Source organism: Brienomyrus brachyistius, chromosome 14 (assembly GCF_023856365.1).
Source record: "Brienomyrus brachyistius isolate T26 chromosome 14, BBRACH_0.4, whole genome shotgun sequence".
NCBI lineage: Eukaryota > Metazoa > Chordata > Actinopteri > Osteoglossiformes > Mormyridae > Brienomyrus > Brienomyrus brachyistius.
The window spans coordinates 15,344,416-15,363,597 of record NC_064546.1 but is presented as its reverse complement, the minus strand read 5'-3'; the positions used below and the strand labels follow the sequence as shown (position 1 = coordinate 15,363,597).

The 19,182-nt window shown below is 47.5% G+C and overlaps 3 protein-coding genes across 5 annotated transcripts; 2 read left to right on the top strand and 1 right to left on the bottom strand.

Annotated features, from left to right (window-relative positions):
* Positions 1 to 278: 278 nt before the first annotated feature.
* Positions 279 to 3,840, top strand: fam177a1 (family with sequence similarity 177 member A1). Its single transcript, XM_048974698.1, has 5 exons — positions 279 to 401; positions 883 to 1,056; positions 1,169 to 1,235; positions 2,646 to 2,743; positions 2,862 to 3,840. The coding sequence occupies exons 1-5, from the start codon at positions 378 to 380 to the stop codon at positions 3,060 to 3,062; spliced, it is 564 nt and encodes a 187-aa protein (XP_048830655.1). The 5' UTR covers positions 279 to 377; the 3' UTR covers positions 3,063 to 3,840.
* Positions 3,695 to 7,064, bottom strand: ppp2r3c (protein phosphatase 2, regulatory subunit B'', gamma). The gene is made up of 13 exons (XM_048974697.1): positions 6,883 to 7,064; positions 6,544 to 6,668; positions 6,354 to 6,458; positions 6,149 to 6,261; positions 5,930 to 6,027; positions 5,551 to 5,621; positions 5,310 to 5,442; positions 4,986 to 5,041; positions 4,790 to 4,865; positions 4,567 to 4,703; positions 4,347 to 4,484; positions 4,214 to 4,273; positions 3,695 to 4,139 (listed from the first exon to the last, which is right to left on the bottom strand). The coding sequence occupies exons 1-13, from the start codon at positions 6,947 to 6,949 to the stop codon at positions 3,954 to 3,956; spliced, it is 1,365 nt and encodes a 454-aa protein (XP_048830654.1). The 5' UTR covers positions 6,950 to 7,064; the 3' UTR covers positions 3,695 to 3,953.
* A 58-nt stretch (positions 7,065 to 7,122) lies between these two features.
* Positions 7,123 to 14,926, top strand: LOC125707484 (protein only RNase P catalytic subunit). 3 transcript variants are annotated; one of them, XM_048974695.1, is made up of 8 exons: positions 7,130 to 7,268; positions 8,455 to 8,666; positions 8,742 to 8,789; positions 8,920 to 9,052; positions 11,680 to 11,787; positions 13,423 to 13,571; positions 14,391 to 14,586; positions 14,698 to 14,926. In XM_048974695.1, the coding sequence occupies exons 1-8, from the start codon at positions 7,242 to 7,244 to the stop codon at positions 14,854 to 14,856; spliced, it is 1,032 nt and encodes a 343-aa protein (XP_048830652.1). In that variant the 5' UTR covers positions 7,130 to 7,241; the 3' UTR covers positions 14,857 to 14,926. The 3 variants fall into 3 exon arrangements, with proteins under 3 accessions (XP_048830651.1, XP_048830652.1, XP_048830653.1); XM_048974696.1 differs by having other exon boundaries at positions 7,149 to 7,205; XM_048974694.1 differs by having other exon boundaries at positions 7,123 to 8,666.
* The last annotated feature ends 4,256 nt before the right edge of the window (positions 14,927 to 19,182 follow it).

Genomic DNA, 19,182 nt, shown 5'->3' with positions numbered 1-19,182 from the left:
CAACAACAAGTTTCAGATGTTTAATGGACCTATCACCAAAGTGACATTAAGCACAGCATTCAAGTTATATTCTACTGATGCTAATGCATCTGTTTTTCAAATAGCTTGGTGTGCAGTAACTGCTACATAAAATTATGTAATTCATGGTAAAGCATAGCTTAATAGGTTCCGTTGATAAATCAGTATAGGCACTGTTACATAGCACCCGAGTTACCCCCCTCCCAAATTCTAGGTGAAAGCGACGCTTGCTTTTACATCACTTCCGTGTTTGTCTGCGGGACAGCGAGAGGCGGCGCGCGTGCTCCGTATCGTGTCACATCCGGGTTTCTTAGCAGAAGCCGCGGACGCGAACTTCGGGTGGAGCTGCGGTATTTCTGATGCCCATTATGGACGCAGATAAGGTGCCAATTTTAATGGTTTATTTGAGTTCCCTATGTCAAAGTTAGTTTGTTTAAGCCTCTTGACTGAGGGCTCCGCCATAGGAAGTTCGTTCAGGGTCTGTAGTTTGTCTTGGTGTATTTCGAGTGCGTGCCTAATTTCACTAACAAAGTGACTGAACTGGCTGTGAAGTAATAACTCCTCCGAGAAAGGGATAATATTTGATTTTGCGTGTTTCGTCTACTGCGTGACTTGTCTTGTTACGGCTCCGTTACTGTCATGACAATATAACACTTGTTTAGAGTTTCTGTAGGTGATGGCATGCTGCCTCTGCCACTGGCTCCTCTAAGATCGGCCCCGTCCGTCTTCTGTACGATCGTGCTATGCCTGGCAACCCATAAGACCTAAAGCCACCTTCTTTTAATTTATGGCCGGTACAGAACCGAATGGGAATGGGCCTGTCTTATAATTACTCAGTATTCCTCTCTGTGTCCCGGCCATCAGAGCACAGGAAAGGACTTTGAAAATGTGGAGCTGGGAGATCAGATGAGGAATCCACAGCAAAAGTTGCCACGTCGGACCATATACTTCGCCGGTGGGGAAACCATGGAAGAGTACAGCACAGATGAGGAAGAGGAGGAACCAGAGAAGAAGGATCTCATACCTAACGTAGACCCTGTGAGTAGACCTGTGTCTGGTTGACCTGACAATGGCGCTCACCCTATTGTAGCACATGTTGTAGTGTATGGTCTTATCAAGGTGTCTGAACCCCATAACGTTTTTCTTCTAGTCAAAGCTGACGTGGGGGCCATACTTCTTGTTTCATATGTGGAGAGCGGCCATGTCCACTGTGTCCAGTGAGTTACCTTCAGTCGCCCAGCACATACACTGAAGCTGGTTTCTGCAGCCCTTCCAATTTCTTCTCGTAGCGTCCTTTTCCCATTGCTGAGCCATAGCAGGAAGTACGACAAAAGTCTTTATATACCTGATCTTTTACATGACAGACAGGTGGACAGACAGACATGTATTGATCTTGACGTTAAGTGCAAGCAGCAGCACATGAAATAGAACAAAGTTATAAAAGGCACAGTATTCATACAGGATGGGCCGAAATAGGTCTAGGTTTTATTTTACAGTACTGATTGGGTCATATTTAGTTTCTTATGTGTTCGAAATGTCCTCTGTGAACATTGATACATTGATACATAATGCTGCAACATGGGAGCATTTACTGACCACCAGATTCAACCGACTTGACATCCATGGACTTTTTTTGGGGGAGCGTAGGAAGGGAGAAAGTTTTTTTGAGAGGAAGCTCCACACAGTGGACGAATTGAAGGAGTCCAGTCGCGCAGGTCTAGGCTGCTGTGCAGTCCTTTTATGTGATTGGCTAAGCACAGTGTCATTGTCTTGAAATAAGAAGCATTTTGTGTTTGCTGTCTGCACCATGCAGCTCTAAATCTGGCCTTGCTGCATCGCAGGGACTGTTTTTAATGTAACTAATTAATTTAAACATGCCTGTAGTTTCTGTGACTCCTGTTATTTTATTTCCAGTTGGCTCTGATTACAGGAACACAAAAAAACCTAGGGCATAGGATCAGGAATTCTTTTTAATGTTAGCAGCCGACACCCCAGCCTGAGTTTTCATTTGTAAGAAAAATCCCTTCATCCAGCCAGTTTTTCCTTCATTTGCACAATGAGGGGTGGAACACTCCATCTTAGGTTTTACAGAGGTGTGTCTTCAGTCATGGGTGGTTTCTCCCCTGCAGTACAATAGAGTTCTTTATTTAGCCGACAAAGGCTAAAATGCAGCAGGCTGCTTGAACACTGAGCTCGTCAGTACTCTCTCTTCCTCTTACGTTATGCGTATCAAGGCAGCCACTGAGATCGGCCAGTGGGACGATGGGCAGTAATGACACCACCTAATCCTGTCAGCTGCTGTCGGTTCCCTGACTCGATATAAAACCACCACTGTTGGTTAATTTCTGTCGCTGCTATGGCCTCCTGTTAAGTAGTTGGTGATTAATTCACAATAACATTGATCAAGGTATAACTCTGACATCTAAACATGAACTATTTCCCTGGTATAATAGCCCTTTTTCCTGTTGATAAGATTTTCAGTTACACACTCCGCTAATCCATTTTCTTGACTCTGTTGGAGATGGACTTGCTGGGTGCCGTACCTTGGGGTGACCTGGCCAGAGGCTGCACAACCCCCAAAAGCAGACGGATTTCCTGAAGTGTGCCTGCCTGTTTGTGCCTTTCAGTTTGTGACTACTTCGGGGAGAAGATGTCCTCGCTGCTGGGCATCACAACGCCCAAATACCAGTACGCGATTGACGAGTTCTACAGGATCAAAAAAGAGGTTTGTGGAAAGATCAGGGGGTGACCCCACCCCACCGCCGATATCAATAAATGAAAACTGTGAGCTGCATCACACCTCAAGAAGTGTGCTGATTTTGGATAATGGTCGGGCACTGCAGGAGGAAGAGGAAGCAGAGGAGAACAAGCTGTCAGAGGAAGCAGAACGTCAGTTCAACGAGAAGCTTGGCCCGGAAGACAAGCAGCCAATGACAGAGCAGCCAGAGAGCTCTGCCTCCTTTGTTAAAGTGACCTTTGACCTGCAAGATGAGATGCGCACTTCGCTGGAAATGAACATGGTCTCCGCACCCATCCCCACCTAGGCCCTCAGTGACCTCCCCAGCTTGGTTTTCATCATATGTGCAGCTTGCCAGTCTTTATCCTCATATCGGTGCTGTTCTAAAACGGCAGCTGTAGAACACGATCAGGGTGTGTCATTGTGCTGGGTACAGCGTATGGTTGACCTGCCAAAAGGGCTGTCTGTAATACATGGGATTTAAGGTCCCGCGGGTGTCAGAGCTGTTCTGAAAGCCTTTTAATTTCATTTTCGTGTTTGATAAAATTCCTGCAGTCCTTGTAACGTTCCAAAGGACTGACTTCCAGATGTGTTTCATTATCATTTGCTTTTCTTCAGGTATTTTGTAACTGATGTTGCGTTGACCTTTTTCTGTACATAACCATTTGCCACACTGATGCTGCGGCTCTGCCAGCAGCCCCGTTTCCATGACTCCGCCTCAGGGGAACCGTTCAGCCGAGCCCCTCTACTCTTTGGGTTCTCGGCTGCCATACTTCTCCCCCTGGACAATGGGAGAAAACGAAGACCCCGGAGGGAAGAGAGACTGACTGCTTCGCCTGCATCATGTTCGCTTAAATAAATGGTCAAAAGCGGCCAAGGATCCAGGTCTATCCTTAACATGTTGAACTTCATCATTAGTGAAGACTGGTCAGAGCCAAGTATAGTTCAATTTTTTTTCTATTATATCACAGAAAAATTAAACTTGTTTTATTTATGTATACATTTTAAACTAAAAGCTTTATAACTGCGAAAAGATGCATTTATTTTATATAATATACATATTAATAAATTGAATCATATGCGTATTCTGTTGTACTTTTCTAACTGATGAGGTATTTCCATATTGGAGTGTGAAGGTCCATCTCAACATATCCTGCATAGTACTGAAAAGCATTGCTGCTTGATACAAAAGCCTGCGTCACGTATCGTCCATATCTGCGTTGCCGTCGTCATTGGCCACGAGAACCTCTCTGTTTTCATAGGTCCAGAAGCCGTTCAGGTCTATGAGGATGCTGGAGACGGTGTCACCCTGTCCGCTGGTCACCAGGTCCTGCAGGGTAATCTTGTAGGGATCTTTGGGTTTCACCATGTCAAAGATCTCATCCTGTTACAAGGAGAAAACTGATTGGTATCGGGCACAAAATAATTAGCCCCCTGCTCCTCAATTTGTACACATACCTTGACGTCTTGGAAGGACACTGGCTCTTGGCCGTGCACCTTCATCTGGTCCTGGATTCCCTGAAGGACAAAGCAGAGTCATTTCCTGCTGTCTTGTGTCCTGTCCCATTCTCTCTGCTACTGCATTCCTTACCCTGAAGAAATAGTTGAGTGTAAACACATTCAGGTGGCCCTTGTTCTCCATATCCAATATCTTGAAGATGTACTGAAGGGCAGCAGGTTCCTTGCGGTTCTCCAGCGCCAGGACAAAGTCCAGGTAAGTCTTGTAGTCCTGGGAACCGCAACATAAGCATGACGCGAGTGTCACGTCCAACCACAAGGCCACTTGGGGATATTGAAGGATATGTGCTTACCATCTCTCCATCGTAAGTGAGGCACTCCTGGTAGACGCGGTCCAGGAAGATGCTTGTCAGGGTACCGGTGCCATAACGAGAGAGCTCCTCCTTGCTCAGCATTCCATTGTGGTCCTTATCCAGGTTCAAATACTGGCCTGGGAGTAGAAACCACAAACCACTTTTTAGCAGATTAGAGTGCAAGATGCCGTAAGACAGCTCGGATATAAGCACGTCTGCCTACCATAGACACGGAGTGCTGATGGGGCAGAGAACCAGTTGGACTCCTGACTCTCCTTGGACAACTCCTCATCCCGCAACTGAAATGCAGGGAAGGGCAGACACCGCAGATCAGATAAAGAACAAGATAATAGGAAGGTGGTTCTAAAGGGAACCCCCACTCCAAATCCTCCGTAGCTAATATAAGGGCGATGACATACCTCCAGAAGATCATCTAGAAAGCTGCAGGCCAAAATGTCCTGAATTTTTATTTTCCCTGAGTAAGAGAAAACTGAGTGAGTAGGCTGTACCAAAGAGCCCTCGGGAACAGAGAACAATATTCCTTGGATTCTCAGAAGGTAAAGCCTTACTACGGCAGAAGTGGGACGGGTCAGCTGGGTTTCATTAAAGTAACGTTAAAATATCTGATACGCTGAAGGGTTTGGCTTTAGATCAACGGCATCCTAGAATTCGGAATAAGAGTCTGAATGACACAACAGCAGTCACTGACAGCACAGGGTAGGAGGACGCTGTGGAACACAGACCAGTGCGCAGTGGGTCCAAGAAGAAGAAGAACTTGCGGACAGCGGTGCAGACGTAGAAGGAGTAGAAGGACTTCTCCAGACCGTCCAGCTGGGGCAGGGTGGGGATCAGTTCCAGAATGTAGTTCTCAAGGTCCTACCATGAGACAGGTTTTGACGCTTAGAAACACACAAGGGGACTTGGGAGACTGGATCTGTTTCACTGGTTTAAAATCAGCATCAACCAAATGTTGACGATGCTTACCGACTCACGGAGGTAACCTTGACCTGCCACGTCATAAAGACTCAGGCCAATCCGGGTCTGATGAAGCCAAACTGGGAAGGAAGTATCACAGTGGTACCAAATTTTAATCTATGCCACAAGAAAAAAGTGAATAAATATCTCACAAGTCCAATTAGTGTGCCAAGTAGACACTCTGTGTTAGGGTTCCCAAAATCTGCTCCCAGGCCAGTTCACCACATTTCCCTCCTCAAACACACCTTATTCAGTTTACCAGCCAAACGGCAGGTTTAGTAGGTCTGTGTGAGCAGGGAAATCTGCAAACTCCAGGAATGGATTTCGGCAACCCTGCTCCAAGAACAGCCTCCATTGTCTCTATAAATTTGCTTTTTGTAACACAAACCTTTTCTCATGACATAGTTAAAAAATTGCATTATTGATATGCGTCCGTATGGGTCATTGTGCAGAAGTTTGGCATAAACTCTTGCAGTGAAGAACTGTCTGGTGGGAGAAGACAGAGAGAGAGTTGGCAGGAATATCTGCTTTTCTGTTGTTCAACCAACAAAAAGGAAATACATTAAAAATTATGAACCCTGAAATTTTGTAAGCTGTCTGCACTTACTTGCACTTTTCTCCTGCCTTCTCTCCAACCTTCAGGAAGCTGTCGTAATTGATCATGGCCTCCTCCCCAGCCATGGGAAGCACTTGTTTTTTGTCTAACAGGAACCACAGATTCTGGTGCAGAAGAGGAAAAGCAGCATATTGGACATACACAGCATCACTGCAAACACACTCAGGCTGTATCACACAGTGAATGAAGTCACCACCTGCAGTTCCTCGTTATCCAGAAGCTCTCGGCTCTTTCTCTGCAGAAACACGGCTCTGGACTCCTCACGCAGTTTCTGTAGCAAAATCTCGTCGTCGGCAGGAAGCTGTAAGAAGCGCATTAAGATGACCATCACTTTGCAGAATAAGACCCCTGGAGAGGGACAGTGACTGGGTCGGCGACGTAAGTACCCGGTAATAAAAGCGGGGTATGTTCTTGTAAGAGGAGTCAGTCTTGTCGCCACCCCTCCACTCTGTGTAATACTTCGTAAACAGTCGGAGTTCATCCTCCTTCTTCTCCTCCTCTGTCCTCTCATCTGCCAATAAATGTTTAATCCATGAAAACCTCAACGATAATAAAAGAACAAACGACTTGAAGTTGCCGGCAAGTCCTGGTTTACGCATGCAGCTGAGCAGTCAGTGATGTGTGACGGGCTCAGGCGCTCAGCTGATGCTAAATAGCCAGCTAGCCTAGCAGCCTGTGTAACTGTGAAATTCCAGCACTCCGAAACAATCACAGCCTACTCTCACCCTTTTCTGCAGATGCCAGTTTCTTTTTCAGCAGTTCTTTCCATTGTCTCACCGTATCATTAGACATATTAATACCGATTTATTCGGCATGAAATTTTTTAAAAACTCAGTTATAAGGTTGCCAGTTGTCCTAGACTTCCTTGCCGTGCCCTATTGCGTCTGTTGATTGGCTAATTTTGCCCCGAAGGCGTGACCATTTGCATCTAACCTATTGTGCAGCGTCATGCTTACCATGTGACTCCATCGTCATCAAATGCGGCCACTTAGACATGTCAATGTGACGTTTCCTGATGAAAACTGCTCTGATTATCTAAGCTTAAAAAGTGGGTTTGGATCGCTTTGTCTAGTCTTTAGATTGAATGATTAAATTGTTCAAAAAGGACTTCGTGAGTAGTGATCGTCCTACATTTTTATGCAATGTTTTAATAAATCAGGCAGTTGCTTACACCTTTAAACGATATGTCTGTGTAACCCATGTTATACGTGTTGCTTCATTTTTGTTGGGTTGTACCTAAATATTGAGTGAAGTAGAAGTTTAGAATTGCCGATTTCTGATCTTGTGTGCGAATTTATTCTAAAATCTAGTTGCTGATGTTTTGGTGAGTGTAGTTTTTATGTCACCCACGCGACCAGCAAGTAGGTGCCATATTAAGTTTAACGGCTGTATAAGATCGCGTCTGGACCTTAATTTAAATAAAAGCCTTCCCACTTTTCTCAAAAGAACCTCGACTTGTTTTATGTTTAGTTATCGTCAGTCGTCCAGACCTGTGCCGTTTGTTTTTTAATTGACCTCACTCGGATGTGACAATGTCCTCCTTGATCTTCCCGTTCGTGAAAATCAACTTAAAACAAATCTCACCACTCTTCGTTTCAAGGCCGTGGCGAAGTATTTTTCTTAAGAGCCTGCAGCCATATTTAAAATCTGCTGAACTGGCAAATCTACGTGTAGAATCAACTAAAGAAGGTAACAGGTACACTGCACACAAGAAGAAAGCGGCTCAGAAAGACTCGAGGTACAATGAGCGGCAGCCTTTCTCCAGGTCCGTATTTGCGGCCGGGACGGCCAGCAGGACAGCTGAGTTCATGAGGAGGAAATCAGGGGAGGACATGGTAGATCAGCCTGTGGCTACCAGCAAGGGACCTAGTCATGCTGAAGTTCCAGACTGTCCTCTTACGGTGGCAGAGTGGGCCAGTCTCAAACAGAATTCCCTGCGTCCTCATCAGTTTGAGGTTCAGATGATGAAGAGAATGGTGGCTGCTGGGTCTAGCATTGATATTGCTAAATCCTTGCTAACATACGTAGCTGTGGAGACCGGGACTTTGAACTATGAGTTGCTGTTGAAGTACTTAACCCTGTGTGTCCATGGTAACTACTATTCGGAGGTATTCGACCTTTATGAAATCATGAAGAGCCACTTCAAGACTCTTGACCCTGGGGCGTACAGCCTCTTCATCAAGGTGTTCAGTACCACAGACCGCTGGAGGGAGTCATTTACTCTGCTGGAGTCTCTTAGTAAGACCATGACCCCCTCTCCGCGTAACTATGGTGACATCATTGCTGGGGCTTTGCAGCACGGTGACAGCGGTGCCGCCTGGGCATTGTATGACAGACTCCTGGAACAGGGCCTGAGCCCCCATCAGGACACATGGCAGGCTTTGTTCCAGAGCGGCTGTTCCGAGCACAGCCATAACGAGCGGCTGCGGGACATCCTGCACTTCATGAGGGACAATCAGCTGTATCCGGGGGAGCTGCTGGCCCAGTGCATCAGAGCCTGGTTTGAGAGGTGAGCCACCTGTCTCGCATGGTGGAAGCTGAGCCTGCAGGCCCAGGAAGCAAAACACTAACCTTCTCCTTTCAGTCTTCCAGCTGACAACTGGACGGGAAGCTGGACCACTGTGGGACCGAGGTACAGATGTACTTTTCACTCTGTCATTCTGTCACGGATGCCTCTCTGCGACTCCTCCTCCTAATATCTCCCCATGTTTTGCCTGATACATGATCCCCGGTTCCCCCACCCCTTCCTTGTCCTCACATAGTGGTACATGCCAGGGCTGTGGGGCAGCCCTAGAGTCCATCAGGCTGAGTGAGGAAGAGTACGGGCTGCTGAAGGACCGCGTAATGCGGGATGTCATCATGGGACGTGACGTCTTCACCAAGACTACCCCACAGGTGCGGGTCTGTCGCACACCTAGGGGGCAGTAGGGCATAGTGATGTGGTTCAAAGAAATTGCAAAACGGATGCACTAGTACTGAGAGCTTTTATGTTCCTTTTCAAATGTTTGTTTGCTGTAGCTTAAAATTTGTTGGTGTTACAAAAATACATTTTCCTGAAAAACGGAGATGCAGTGGCCTGTAGCTCACTGGATAGTGATAGCCTCACATCTCCAGTTTGTGGGCTGCGTAACTGTTCCCAGCTCCTTGTTTGCGTAGCTTGCATGTTCGTTCCTCTGTTTCTGTTGCTCTCTTCCTTGTGTTTGTATTTTGCACCCCGTTCAGGTCAGAGATCTGCACTGTTTGTTGCTCTTCTAAGCTGAGGCTGTAAAAATGCATTACTTTTCCATTATATACCACTCAAGAGCCCTTTACAGAATGGAGGTTGTTTATTGGCATGATTTGGCAGTTGCAGAAACCAGCCAAGGGATAGCTGCATTAATTGAAATCACCACTAGGTGGTGGTGGCGTCATCAGAGTCAGAGCAGACTGCTGGAGGGGGGAACTCCAGTGCAGTCAGCTTGTTTTTTTTTTTTTCCCCTTTTGCTGGCCTAACGTCCCCTCCCCAGGGGTCATAGCAGGCCATTTCTGAGGCGAAAAATAAGCCTTTTATTATTCTGCCCAAGTATTTTGTGGTTTTCTGCCCCCCTCGAAGTCAGCTTCATTCTGCAGGCTCCCCGCATATGTGATTCTGTGCAGGGGCCCTGTCCCTTTAAGTGTCTGTTTGTCCCTCGCAGCATGTTAGAGTTGCCCGGGGGCGATGCTGCAGCACATTGTAACTACGGACTGACTGTGGGGTGATGGTGCGGAAAGTGCATTTGAACGCAGGACGGATCCCGTCTTCTGTGTTAAGGCTGCTCGCATGGGATGCGTGGGAGTTTCGAGCCTGTCGTTCCCCTGCCGTTGGAGGGAGCTGGGTCCGGGCCCGCTGCATGGCATCCTATGTGTGCGCATGCAGTAACCGAGCTGCGTATGTTTGGCAAGTTCCTTGTGCAGGTTGTATGAGCCCTATCAAAGTATCTGGAGGGGACCTTACCATAGACATGACGCGTGCGGGGGGCGTCACGCTGGCAGAGGCGACTGGAGGGGCTTCACGGCCCAGGAACGTGTTCAGGCGGGTTTGCTGGTGCGTTGGAATGTCACTGGTCACCATGAGATGCTACTAATACACGCAATTACGGAATCTACTACGGCAGGTCTGTAACAATAGCAAAGCTATTTTTAAGCTGCCTCAATCCTCTTAAGGTGGGCGGAGCAGTCTATTAGCTGTCTGTTTGATTTACTGGGAGTGTGCTGCATTCTTAGTAAATCCCAGTGCAAAGGTGATTCCCAAGGTGTGGGGAGCTAGCGACTCTCTGGCTCCTGAGCTTTACTCTTTGGCTTCCCTTGCCCAGAAGGAACAAACAGTGTGATGGGGACCCCCCCCCCCTTCCAGTGTGCACATCTGGTTATCCGGCCAGCCCAGTAAAAGCTAATCAACGACTGGCAGTCGCTGTTTTGTTTTAGTAGCAGTCTGCATCCCGTTGCGGTATACAGCACTGTCATGTGCAGTGTCTCGGTCTACATAATTCAGAGTAACATACACTTCATTATATTTTTTTCCATTTCGTTTGCTGAAAGTTTACTGAAGCACATACACTATTTTGACAAAAGTATTGGGACACCTGCCTTTACACACACATGAATGTTAATGACCTCCCATTCCTAATACATAGGTTATAATATGGAGTTGGCCCACCCATTGCAGCTATAACAGCTTCAACACTTCTGGGGAGGCTGTCCACAAGGTGTAGGAGTGTGTTCATGAGAATTTTTGACCATTCTTCCTTGGGAGCATTTGTGAGGTCAGGCCCTGATGTTGGATGAGAAGGCCTGGCTCGCAGTCTCCGCTCTAATTCATCCCAAAGGTGTTCTGTCGTGTTGAGGTCAGGGCTCTGTGCAGTTCCTCCACACCAGACTCGCTCATTCATGTCCTTATGGACCTTGCTTTGTGCACTGGTATGCAGTCATGTTGGAACAGGAAGGGTCCATCCCCAAAGTGTTCCCATAAAGTTGGGAGCATGAAATTGTCCAAAATGGCTTTGAATGCTGCAGCATTAAGAGTTCATTTCACTGGAACTAAGGGGCCAAGCCCAACCCCTGAAAAACAACCCCACACCATAATCCCTCCTCCACCAAACTTTACACTTGGCACAATGCAGTCAGGCAAGTACCATTCTCCTGGCAACCCCCAAACACAGACTCGTCCATTGAATTGCCAGACGGAGAAGCGGGATTCATGACTCCAGAGAACACATCTCCACTGCTCTAGGGTCCAGTGGTGGTGTGATTTACACCACTGCATCCGACGCTTTGCATTACACTTGGTGATGTAAGGCTCGGATGCAGCTACTTAGCCATGGAAGGTACAATATACAACAAATTACAAAATATTACAAATAGCTCTAACAGGGCGTAAATGCAGGTGCTGCAGTGTATACCTGTACCTAGATGGAGGAGTTGTACTGATGCCACCGGGTGTCCATCAGTGTAATAAAGGTGGAGGTGGAAACCGGGCACATGTAATGGATTCTCCCCCTTCGTAGGAGCTGGATAGATTCCGGAAGTTCGTGGAGAGCGTCCCGGCCTTTGACGTGGTCCTCGATGGCCTCAATGTGGCCAATATGTTTGGCAAGGGGAAGCAATCGGAGACGGTGAGTAGCCCTTGGCTGTCAGGCTTTGGTTTTTATAACATCCATCCCCGCCTCTGCCTTTCACCCCCCCCCCATATAGCGAGGGACGCGGCTCCCATCGAGGCACCTCAGCGGATTGGGGAGGGGGGGGTTGAGTCATGTCTCTGTTCCCCGCTTTCTCCCTCGTTACATCAGCTTCTGTGCTCATAATCCACACTGACATCAGCATGTCCAGAGGAATACGCCCCCTACAGGATGGGGTGGGGTGGCCTATTTACAGCCACGTTTGCCAAACACACTGTGTACTTTAATCTCCAGGGTGATCCGTGGTATTACCAAGGGAGGGTGGGTAGCTAGAGCAGGGGCTGGGCTGCACCGACTGGAGGAAAGTATAAATATTAAGGGTGTAACGGTACAATTCATAGTTCACTATAAACCTCAGTTCTGGGTTTATGGTTTGGTGTAATTTCAGTACAGCAGGGAAACCAGAAATTGTTTTGTAATGATTTATTATTACAACTGCGAACACAAACAAGAACTAACAGACAGTGTTATCTCCAGTGTGGGGGGAATGTCACACAGTGACCTTAAAGTTGACACCAGCACTTCAAAACCAGTGGGGTCTGCCTCTCCCCCATCTTCTCTTCCATGTCTCGACGTTATCTGAACGTGAGCTTTTATAAGTGTCACTAGAAATAACTGCGGTGATCTGGCCATGTGGATTACCATCTTCACCAGTGGATTATGGGATATGCTTGTCCATCTGGTTGGTCCTCCGGTAGTGTCTGCCTGGTCTGGCTCTTTCATTCACCCCACAAGGTATCTTCAGTATGACCAGTTTCTAACCTCCTGAGCAATGGATCTTGTGAGCAGGCTGAAGATCTCTACATCCACCCCACCTCCTGACCTTATCGCGAGTGGGGTCCCACAGGCTGTTGTTGCCGTGGCTAGACTGTCAGGTGACAGGTCTTATGACTGCCCACTCATGCCTCTGAGGTGCGTGGGGAGACAGACAGGGGAATTCTCTCCTTGCCTGATATGACTCACTGGACAAAGGCTGAAAATGTCTTCTCTTTTTGCTGATTAAGATCACAGTGACTTTGTCTCATTTCATGTTGGCTAGATCTGAGGCCACGTGAAGATGCAGTCAGCACCATATCCTTAGTGAATCAGGAGCCTGGGGATTGGGGGGCTTTTTCGAGCTGTCTCGCCAGTACTGATAACAGAGCAGCGTCGGCTTGGGGGTGGGGGGGGGTCAAAGTCCATGGTACAGGAAGCAGGTTACGGTCTGGGAAAAACTCCGGAATAGCCCCGAAATTCTCAGAGAATGATCTGGCAGAATGTTCATGTGTTGCTTGTTCCCTCAGCGATACCACAGGAACAGCCCTAACTCCGCATAAGGGTTTGACCTCCTGCCTTCACTCACCCATGCCACATTTCCTTGCCAATTTACCTCCCCACTTTCCCTACCACAGGAAGTCTTCTCCCACCCTCTGTGGGTGGCCAAATACAATTTAGCTGAAGCTGGTCATGGCTCTGTATTCCGGTCACTCATCACCCCGCACCGCTTCCCTGTGTGTTGCGTAAGATGGCCGTCGCTGTGAGGTCAGCCAGACGTCAGTGACGGGCACTAGTGACGGCCTGTGTGTCCTGTAGCTGCTGGCCGTGGTGACGGAGCTGGAGAAGCAGGGCCTGAACATCCTGGTCCTGGGGAGGAGTCACATGCGGCGTCACAGCCACAGCTGGGACAGAGATCACATGACCCGCATACAGCAGGTGGCCCACTGCTTCTTCACCGACGATATGTAAGTCGTGCGACGGATGCGATCAGACCCGGGTCGAGCCTTTGATCCTGTATTGTGACCATCTCCTCGCAGCTTCTAAGAAAGCCACAGCTCACATTCGTCACTTGAGGTTTCTTTGTCACTAGTTGTGCTTGAAGATTTTCACACTGAAGGAACCGAAGGGAAGCCTTACCTTTGCGATGTGGAGCCCTCTGTGAATTTTTGGTTCTGTAGTTGTAGAGTGCTGCTATTGACCCAGCAGCCTCTCACTGTTATCACCGTTCACAATCTTATGTGTGTTTTCTTTAAAAGTTCAATTCAGTAGTCATTTTTTTTCCCCTGACTTAAATTTCACAGAGACCCAAACCGTAAAGCTTGAAATACTTTGGTTACAGCACCAGTTAGGCCGTTAGTAAGTCCAGCCTTGATTATTCTGATATTTGATTATTCTGATACTTGTGGTGGCAGAGTTACTAACCATTTGGGCTCAGATTTCCGGGGATAGGAAATCTGCTTCGATCTTCAATGTATTGGTTTTTCTGTAATTTCCACAGTGTGCAAACGTGAGTATGTCTGTGCCCTGTGATGCCTTGGCATTCTCCACAGGGTGTCCCCTTGCCTACTGCCCCCATGACTCTGGACTAGATGTGCAGTCATGAATGGATTTTTTTTTTTTTAACATGGAATGTTTTGGAAATCCTCTACTTATGGGTTTTAAGGTATTCTAACCTTAACTTAATTAGGTACACGCCCCCACCTCGAGGTTGTTAACCACATGCTTGTCAGGACGAGGGCCTGTGTGGGTTTACGTTATTTTTATTTTTTTTTTTAAACTGGCAGATCTGAGGACGACCCCTTCCTCCTCTATGCCGCCCTTCACTCTGGGAACCACTGCACGTTCGTTAGCCGTGACCTGATGCGGGACCACAAGGCCTGCTTGGCAGACGGCACCACCCGGCGCCTCTTCTTCAAGTGGCAACGGGGGCACCAGCTGGGCGTTCACAGCTACGCACCTGGCAGGCGGGTGCGCTTCCAGGTGGGGAGTGTGCCTCAGGGAATCCGTGAACATTTACTGCGTTACATAATGCATACGTGAGGTAACAAAATGATGCGGCACGGTGTTCTGAGTTCCCGTCGTGTGTTTCAGAGAATACAGAGTTACGACACCATTTTGCAGACGGATGGGGCTTCCTGGCATATACCCTATGACCCCCAAGGGCAGGACCGGTGCTCCTACGAGGTGCCCACCACCTGGCTCTGTGTAAGGAGAGCAGGAAGACCGACAAGGCCCACAGAAGCACTCTGACACGGCTCCATGCCTCACACTTTAGTGTACGCATCACTTGTCAGTGACAATAAAAGCAAACCTAACCGTGCCACTTTTGCTTTTCTTGCCTCGTCAGACAATAAGGAAATGCGGTGCTCCATACTCATCGTGGTGCCCAGTTCTTTCCTCATATACCCCCCCCCCACAATTTACATTTCGTATGAGTTATGCTGGTCATGTGGCGATGTGCCCGTTGTCCCGAGAACGGACATAGCCTGCATGTAGAAAAACAAAAGCAGTCACACATGTTTGCTCAAGACCTGAATAGCCTCTTATCTTGGGCTGTCACACACCCGGCTTGGGAAGTCCCTTCATCTGCTTCCTTCTGCGTGCATATAGACAGTCATGGCCGAGTAAAAATATGAGAGGTGCACCCCTATACCTTGGCTTTGACCCATGGAATCCTGCTCGGCTCTTCCTCTCTACTTTCTGTCTGTCTAGTAGGTGCATTTTACACCGTTTCGCATGACAGTCCCCACAGATGTAATTACCTATGGTGCTGCTCCCTGCTTTACTTAGGAAACGCAGAATGTGTTTTTATAATTCAGGAAGAAATAGGAATTACGGGCTAGGCATGAATTTTTTTTATTTTATTTTATTATGGACAAGTGAACACCCATAAAACTCTCCTCCTATTGCTGGTTTTGTTCCGAGAGCCAGTTTAACTAAATACTACATTCAATTAATACCTAATGATGAAAACTGGTGGGTGTAAAAAGCCAGCCTTCTCATAAGTCCGCAAGGTGAATTTCCTGGCTGGGAGTTGTGCTACAATAATAGTGTCAGTACAATAAACAGGGTTTTTACGTGTTTTGGGTTGACATCCAGAGCTCACGCCTCACTATACACTTTCATCATTATTCAAAAGAGCCACGCAGTTCTCCCTGGCCGCTTAAACAGCTCCATTCTGCATTTTATCTCCCATAACTGCACGATTCGCCAGTGTACGATGGTGTTCTTGTACACTTTCGCCAATACTTAAACTGCTTTTACTGCTCTTTACCCGGTTCTAAAAGCTAATAATAAGCACTCCTAAAATTAGCTACATCAAAAGCGTAGGAGTAGTCTGCTAACCATACAGACTATTTACAAGGTAATAAAACTCTTATACACATGTAAATTATCTCGAATTGAAAATCTTACGCCAGCCAGCTGACCAAAGTCGGCAACCCTGCATAAGCCACAAGTTGTTCTGATAGGTATATCTATTGACTGTCACTGAGCGCCATGACTGAGCCTGCGGTATTATATATTGACCAGCTTCAGCCGAATATGCTGTTAAACTGGATTAAAACGACTAAGAAATTAGTTCCTGATGCTTTTTATCCACCGCGATTAGAAATCAGAAGAAGCGCTTCTGGGACGCAGCTGCGGCGCGCGCCGCATAATAATGGTTCCGGGTGGAACATCGGAACCGAAAGTGTTCTGCTCGAAACTTAATTTCTAAAAAGAAACATGGATATAATATATAAAAGCCAGAGTGTCCCGTAATCTGCCCCTGTATTAACGGAGGGTAAATTATACCAAGCAGGTTAGTTATGTACTAAGCCTCATTTTCGAGCAGGAGCAATGTATCTGCTACAGAGTCACCAACTTCGGTCAGCTGGCCAAGGCAAGTCTGCACACGCATTTACATGCATGTAACAGTTTTATTACCTTGTAAATAGTCTGTAGGATTTGCACATTACCCCCCACACTTCTGACGTAGCATAATTTAGGTTTATAATGGGATAATATAGATTTGCTGTAAGATTTCTTACATGAGCGTCTGAGTCTGAAAATGCGAGTGTCACGCCCGTTGTCAACCCTGCTGTCGCTGATGATTAAAACCAGCCTTATTTACTTTCCCCAGCCCATCATAGTAAAGATTAAATATTTATCGGAATTAATTTTTCAAAAACATCAAATGGATATTTGGCAATGAAGAGTGTGAAGCAGGGCGGCCTGACTTCAGTGCCTGACCCAGGTTTGCCGACTTTGGCCAGCTGGCAGACATCCATCCATCCATCCATTTTCCAAACTGCTTATCCTACTGGGTCGCGGTGGGTCCGGAGCCTATCACCGAAGGGGATGGGCACGAGGCAGGGAACAACCCAGGATGGGGGGGGCCAGCCCATCGCAGGGCACACTTACACACCATTCTCTCACGCATGCACACCTAGGGACAATTTAGTAACTCCAATTAGCCTCAGTATGTTTTTGGACTGTGGGGGGAAACCGGAGTACCCGGAGGAAACCCCATGACGACATGGGGACAACATACAAACTCTGCACACATGTGACCCAGGCAGAGACTCGAACCCGGGTCCCAGAGGTGCTAACCACTGCACCACCATGGCTGGCAGACATGAGATTTTCAATTCGATTTTCGAGTCTGTACACGCATTCACATGTATGTAACTATTCTTTTACCTTGAAAATAGTCCGTAGGGTTTGCAAGCGCTTCCTATGTAGCTAATGTTAGGATTATAATGGAGAAATATAGATTTGCCATAAGATTTCTTGCGTAAGCGCGAGTGTCACGTCAGATGCATGAGAGTTGGCAATAGTTCAACAAGAAGACCTCAAAGCTGGCGGCTTGTCAGCGTACAGAAGTCCAGGTACAGGTGGCAGCCAGTGGGACGTCCCGCGGGGGCGTCTTCCTGCACACCAGCCAGCGTCACCCACAAGCACGTGAAGTTTTCCTAAACAGTGCAGCTGTTGCCATATGTCTACAGTGTGTTGAGCGTTTCCTGTCTCTAGCCGAGAGTAAAAGTGTCACGCGTCTTCACCTAGAGCGGATGTGAGGTGCACCCCCACATTTCTTGTTCCTGTTTTTTTTGGCAGCTACAGGTGGCAACACCATGCGCCTATTTGTCACAGTGCCTCTGTGTACCTTAGGCGGGGGGCAGGTAATACTCCCACATGTATTCACAGGGTCCTCAGTCCCTATACAATTTCTGCTTATCCACCATCGCCTCCCCCCAAGGATTCTCTTCCAGTCAGACACAGAGACCCATCTGGTGTCCTTGGCAGGGTGGGGGCCTCAAGGACCGTGGTGTCCTGATACATATTCTGTCACATTCGACCAGAACCTCAATGCTGGTCTGTTCTCTGTTTAGTCTTGTTTTTCATTTGTGCCATGGCAGTGTTGAATTTTGTGCACAGAGCACAGTTCTGTTAATCTGATAGTCTGTGATTGAATAGTAGAGGCAGGCTCTTACTAAGCATTGAAATCCTGTCCGTTTCCAGGAGGCAGTGGTAGGCACTTTTCTATGACCATTCTCTGTATGCAGCTTCCTTTATAAAGTGTGTCACTAAGGACCCAACTGAGCTTACAGCCACTGCTGAGCTGTGGGAATATTTGCCCCTGAAACCTCTAGACTAAGGCTGTTCAAATCACGGTCCTTAAGGTCCGTGCCCTGCTGATTTTCCAGCCGTCCTTTACCTGTGAGTTGGTTGTGAAGCCTCCAGCCAATCACAGTCAGTTATTATACTTACTACCTGGGAGAGTGGAAAACAAGGCTCGGATTTGGAACGGAGGGCCAGATTTGAAGAGCCCTGCTTTAGGCAAAGTTCCACATAAAGGAAACAAAAAGGTTTTTAACAGCCTGCATGGAAAGTGGCGAAATCCAGTCAGTCTGGCATGGCATCCCTGAAGGGAGAGGGGCAGGCTTTGGCTTGGCTATCTCCTTATTTGGGTTAGTCACTGAATGGGTCACTACACCCATTTTAACAGGAAGTCATTACTGAATTTGATGGAAGGGCTCAATAAATATGCTGATTTACTCTGTCCTTCCTTCTGGGAACAGTGTCACTGATGTAACCATCTGTTTCCTGGCATGGCAGCGATGGAGGGAGGGAAATTTGGATGGCTAGGAAGGAAACATGCTAGTCTGCAGCTTCCTGTTTTAGAATGAAATTTATAGCTTGACAGCTGGATCATGGCGCTCAGAAGGCATTTTACTCGTGTCGCTGCTTTCTGTCGTCTTGCTCCCGGGAATCGTGATCGCGAGGGGAGCCTTCACCCACTTTTTGAATCTTCTGCAGTGTTGCCGCGGTCACACTAATTCAGCAGTGTCATGTGGGTCGTTTGCGCTGCAGACGCGGTCCCCCTTGTGCTGCCGTGTGTGCCACGTTAGCTGGTGACGGTTTGTCCTGACGCTGTGCTTGCTCACGCCGTCTGGCTCCAGTTTGCCCAGGAGCTGTTGGATTTTCCGCTGCATGCAGTATCACTTCCCGGATCACGCTGAATCATCATTTGTTTTGAGTGCTCACCCCACCCCACCCCACCCCACAACTTAGTTTGCTCCATCTTTCCATACC

Coding starts and splice junctions, on each gene's coding strand:
- LOC125707484 (XM_048974694.1), top strand. CDS start 7,690: ATGTCCTCCTTGATCTTCCCGTTCGTGAAAATCAACTTAAAACAAATC. Junction 13,572..14,390: donor TGCTTCTTCACCGACGATAT/GTAAGTCGTGCG, acceptor TTAAACTGGCAG/ATCTGAGGACGACCCCTTCC. Junction 14,587..14,697: donor GCAGGCGGGTGCGCTTCCAG/GTGGGGAGTGTG, acceptor CGTGTGTTTCAG/AGAATACAGAGTTACGACAC.
- ppp2r3c (XM_048974697.1), bottom strand. CDS start 6,949: ATGTCTAATGATACGGTGAGACAATGGAAAGAACTGCTGAAAAAGAAA. Junction 6,459..6,543: donor TACCCCGCTTTTATTACCGG/GTACTTACGTCG, acceptor CGCTTCTTACAG/CTTCCTGCCGACGACGAGAT. Junction 6,262..6,353: donor TGGATAACGAGGAACTGCAG/GTGGTGACTTCA, acceptor CTTCTGCACCAG/AATCTGTGGTTCCTGTTAGA.
- fam177a1 (XM_048974698.1), top strand. CDS start 378: ATGCCCATTATGGACGCAGATAAG. Junction 1,236..2,645: donor GGCCATGTCCACTGTGTCCA/GTGAGTTACCTT, acceptor TGTGCCTTTCAG/TTTGTGACTACTTCGGGGAG. Junction 2,744..2,861: donor TCTACAGGATCAAAAAAGAG/GTTTGTGGAAAG, acceptor CGGGCACTGCAG/GAGGAAGAGGAAGCAGAGGA.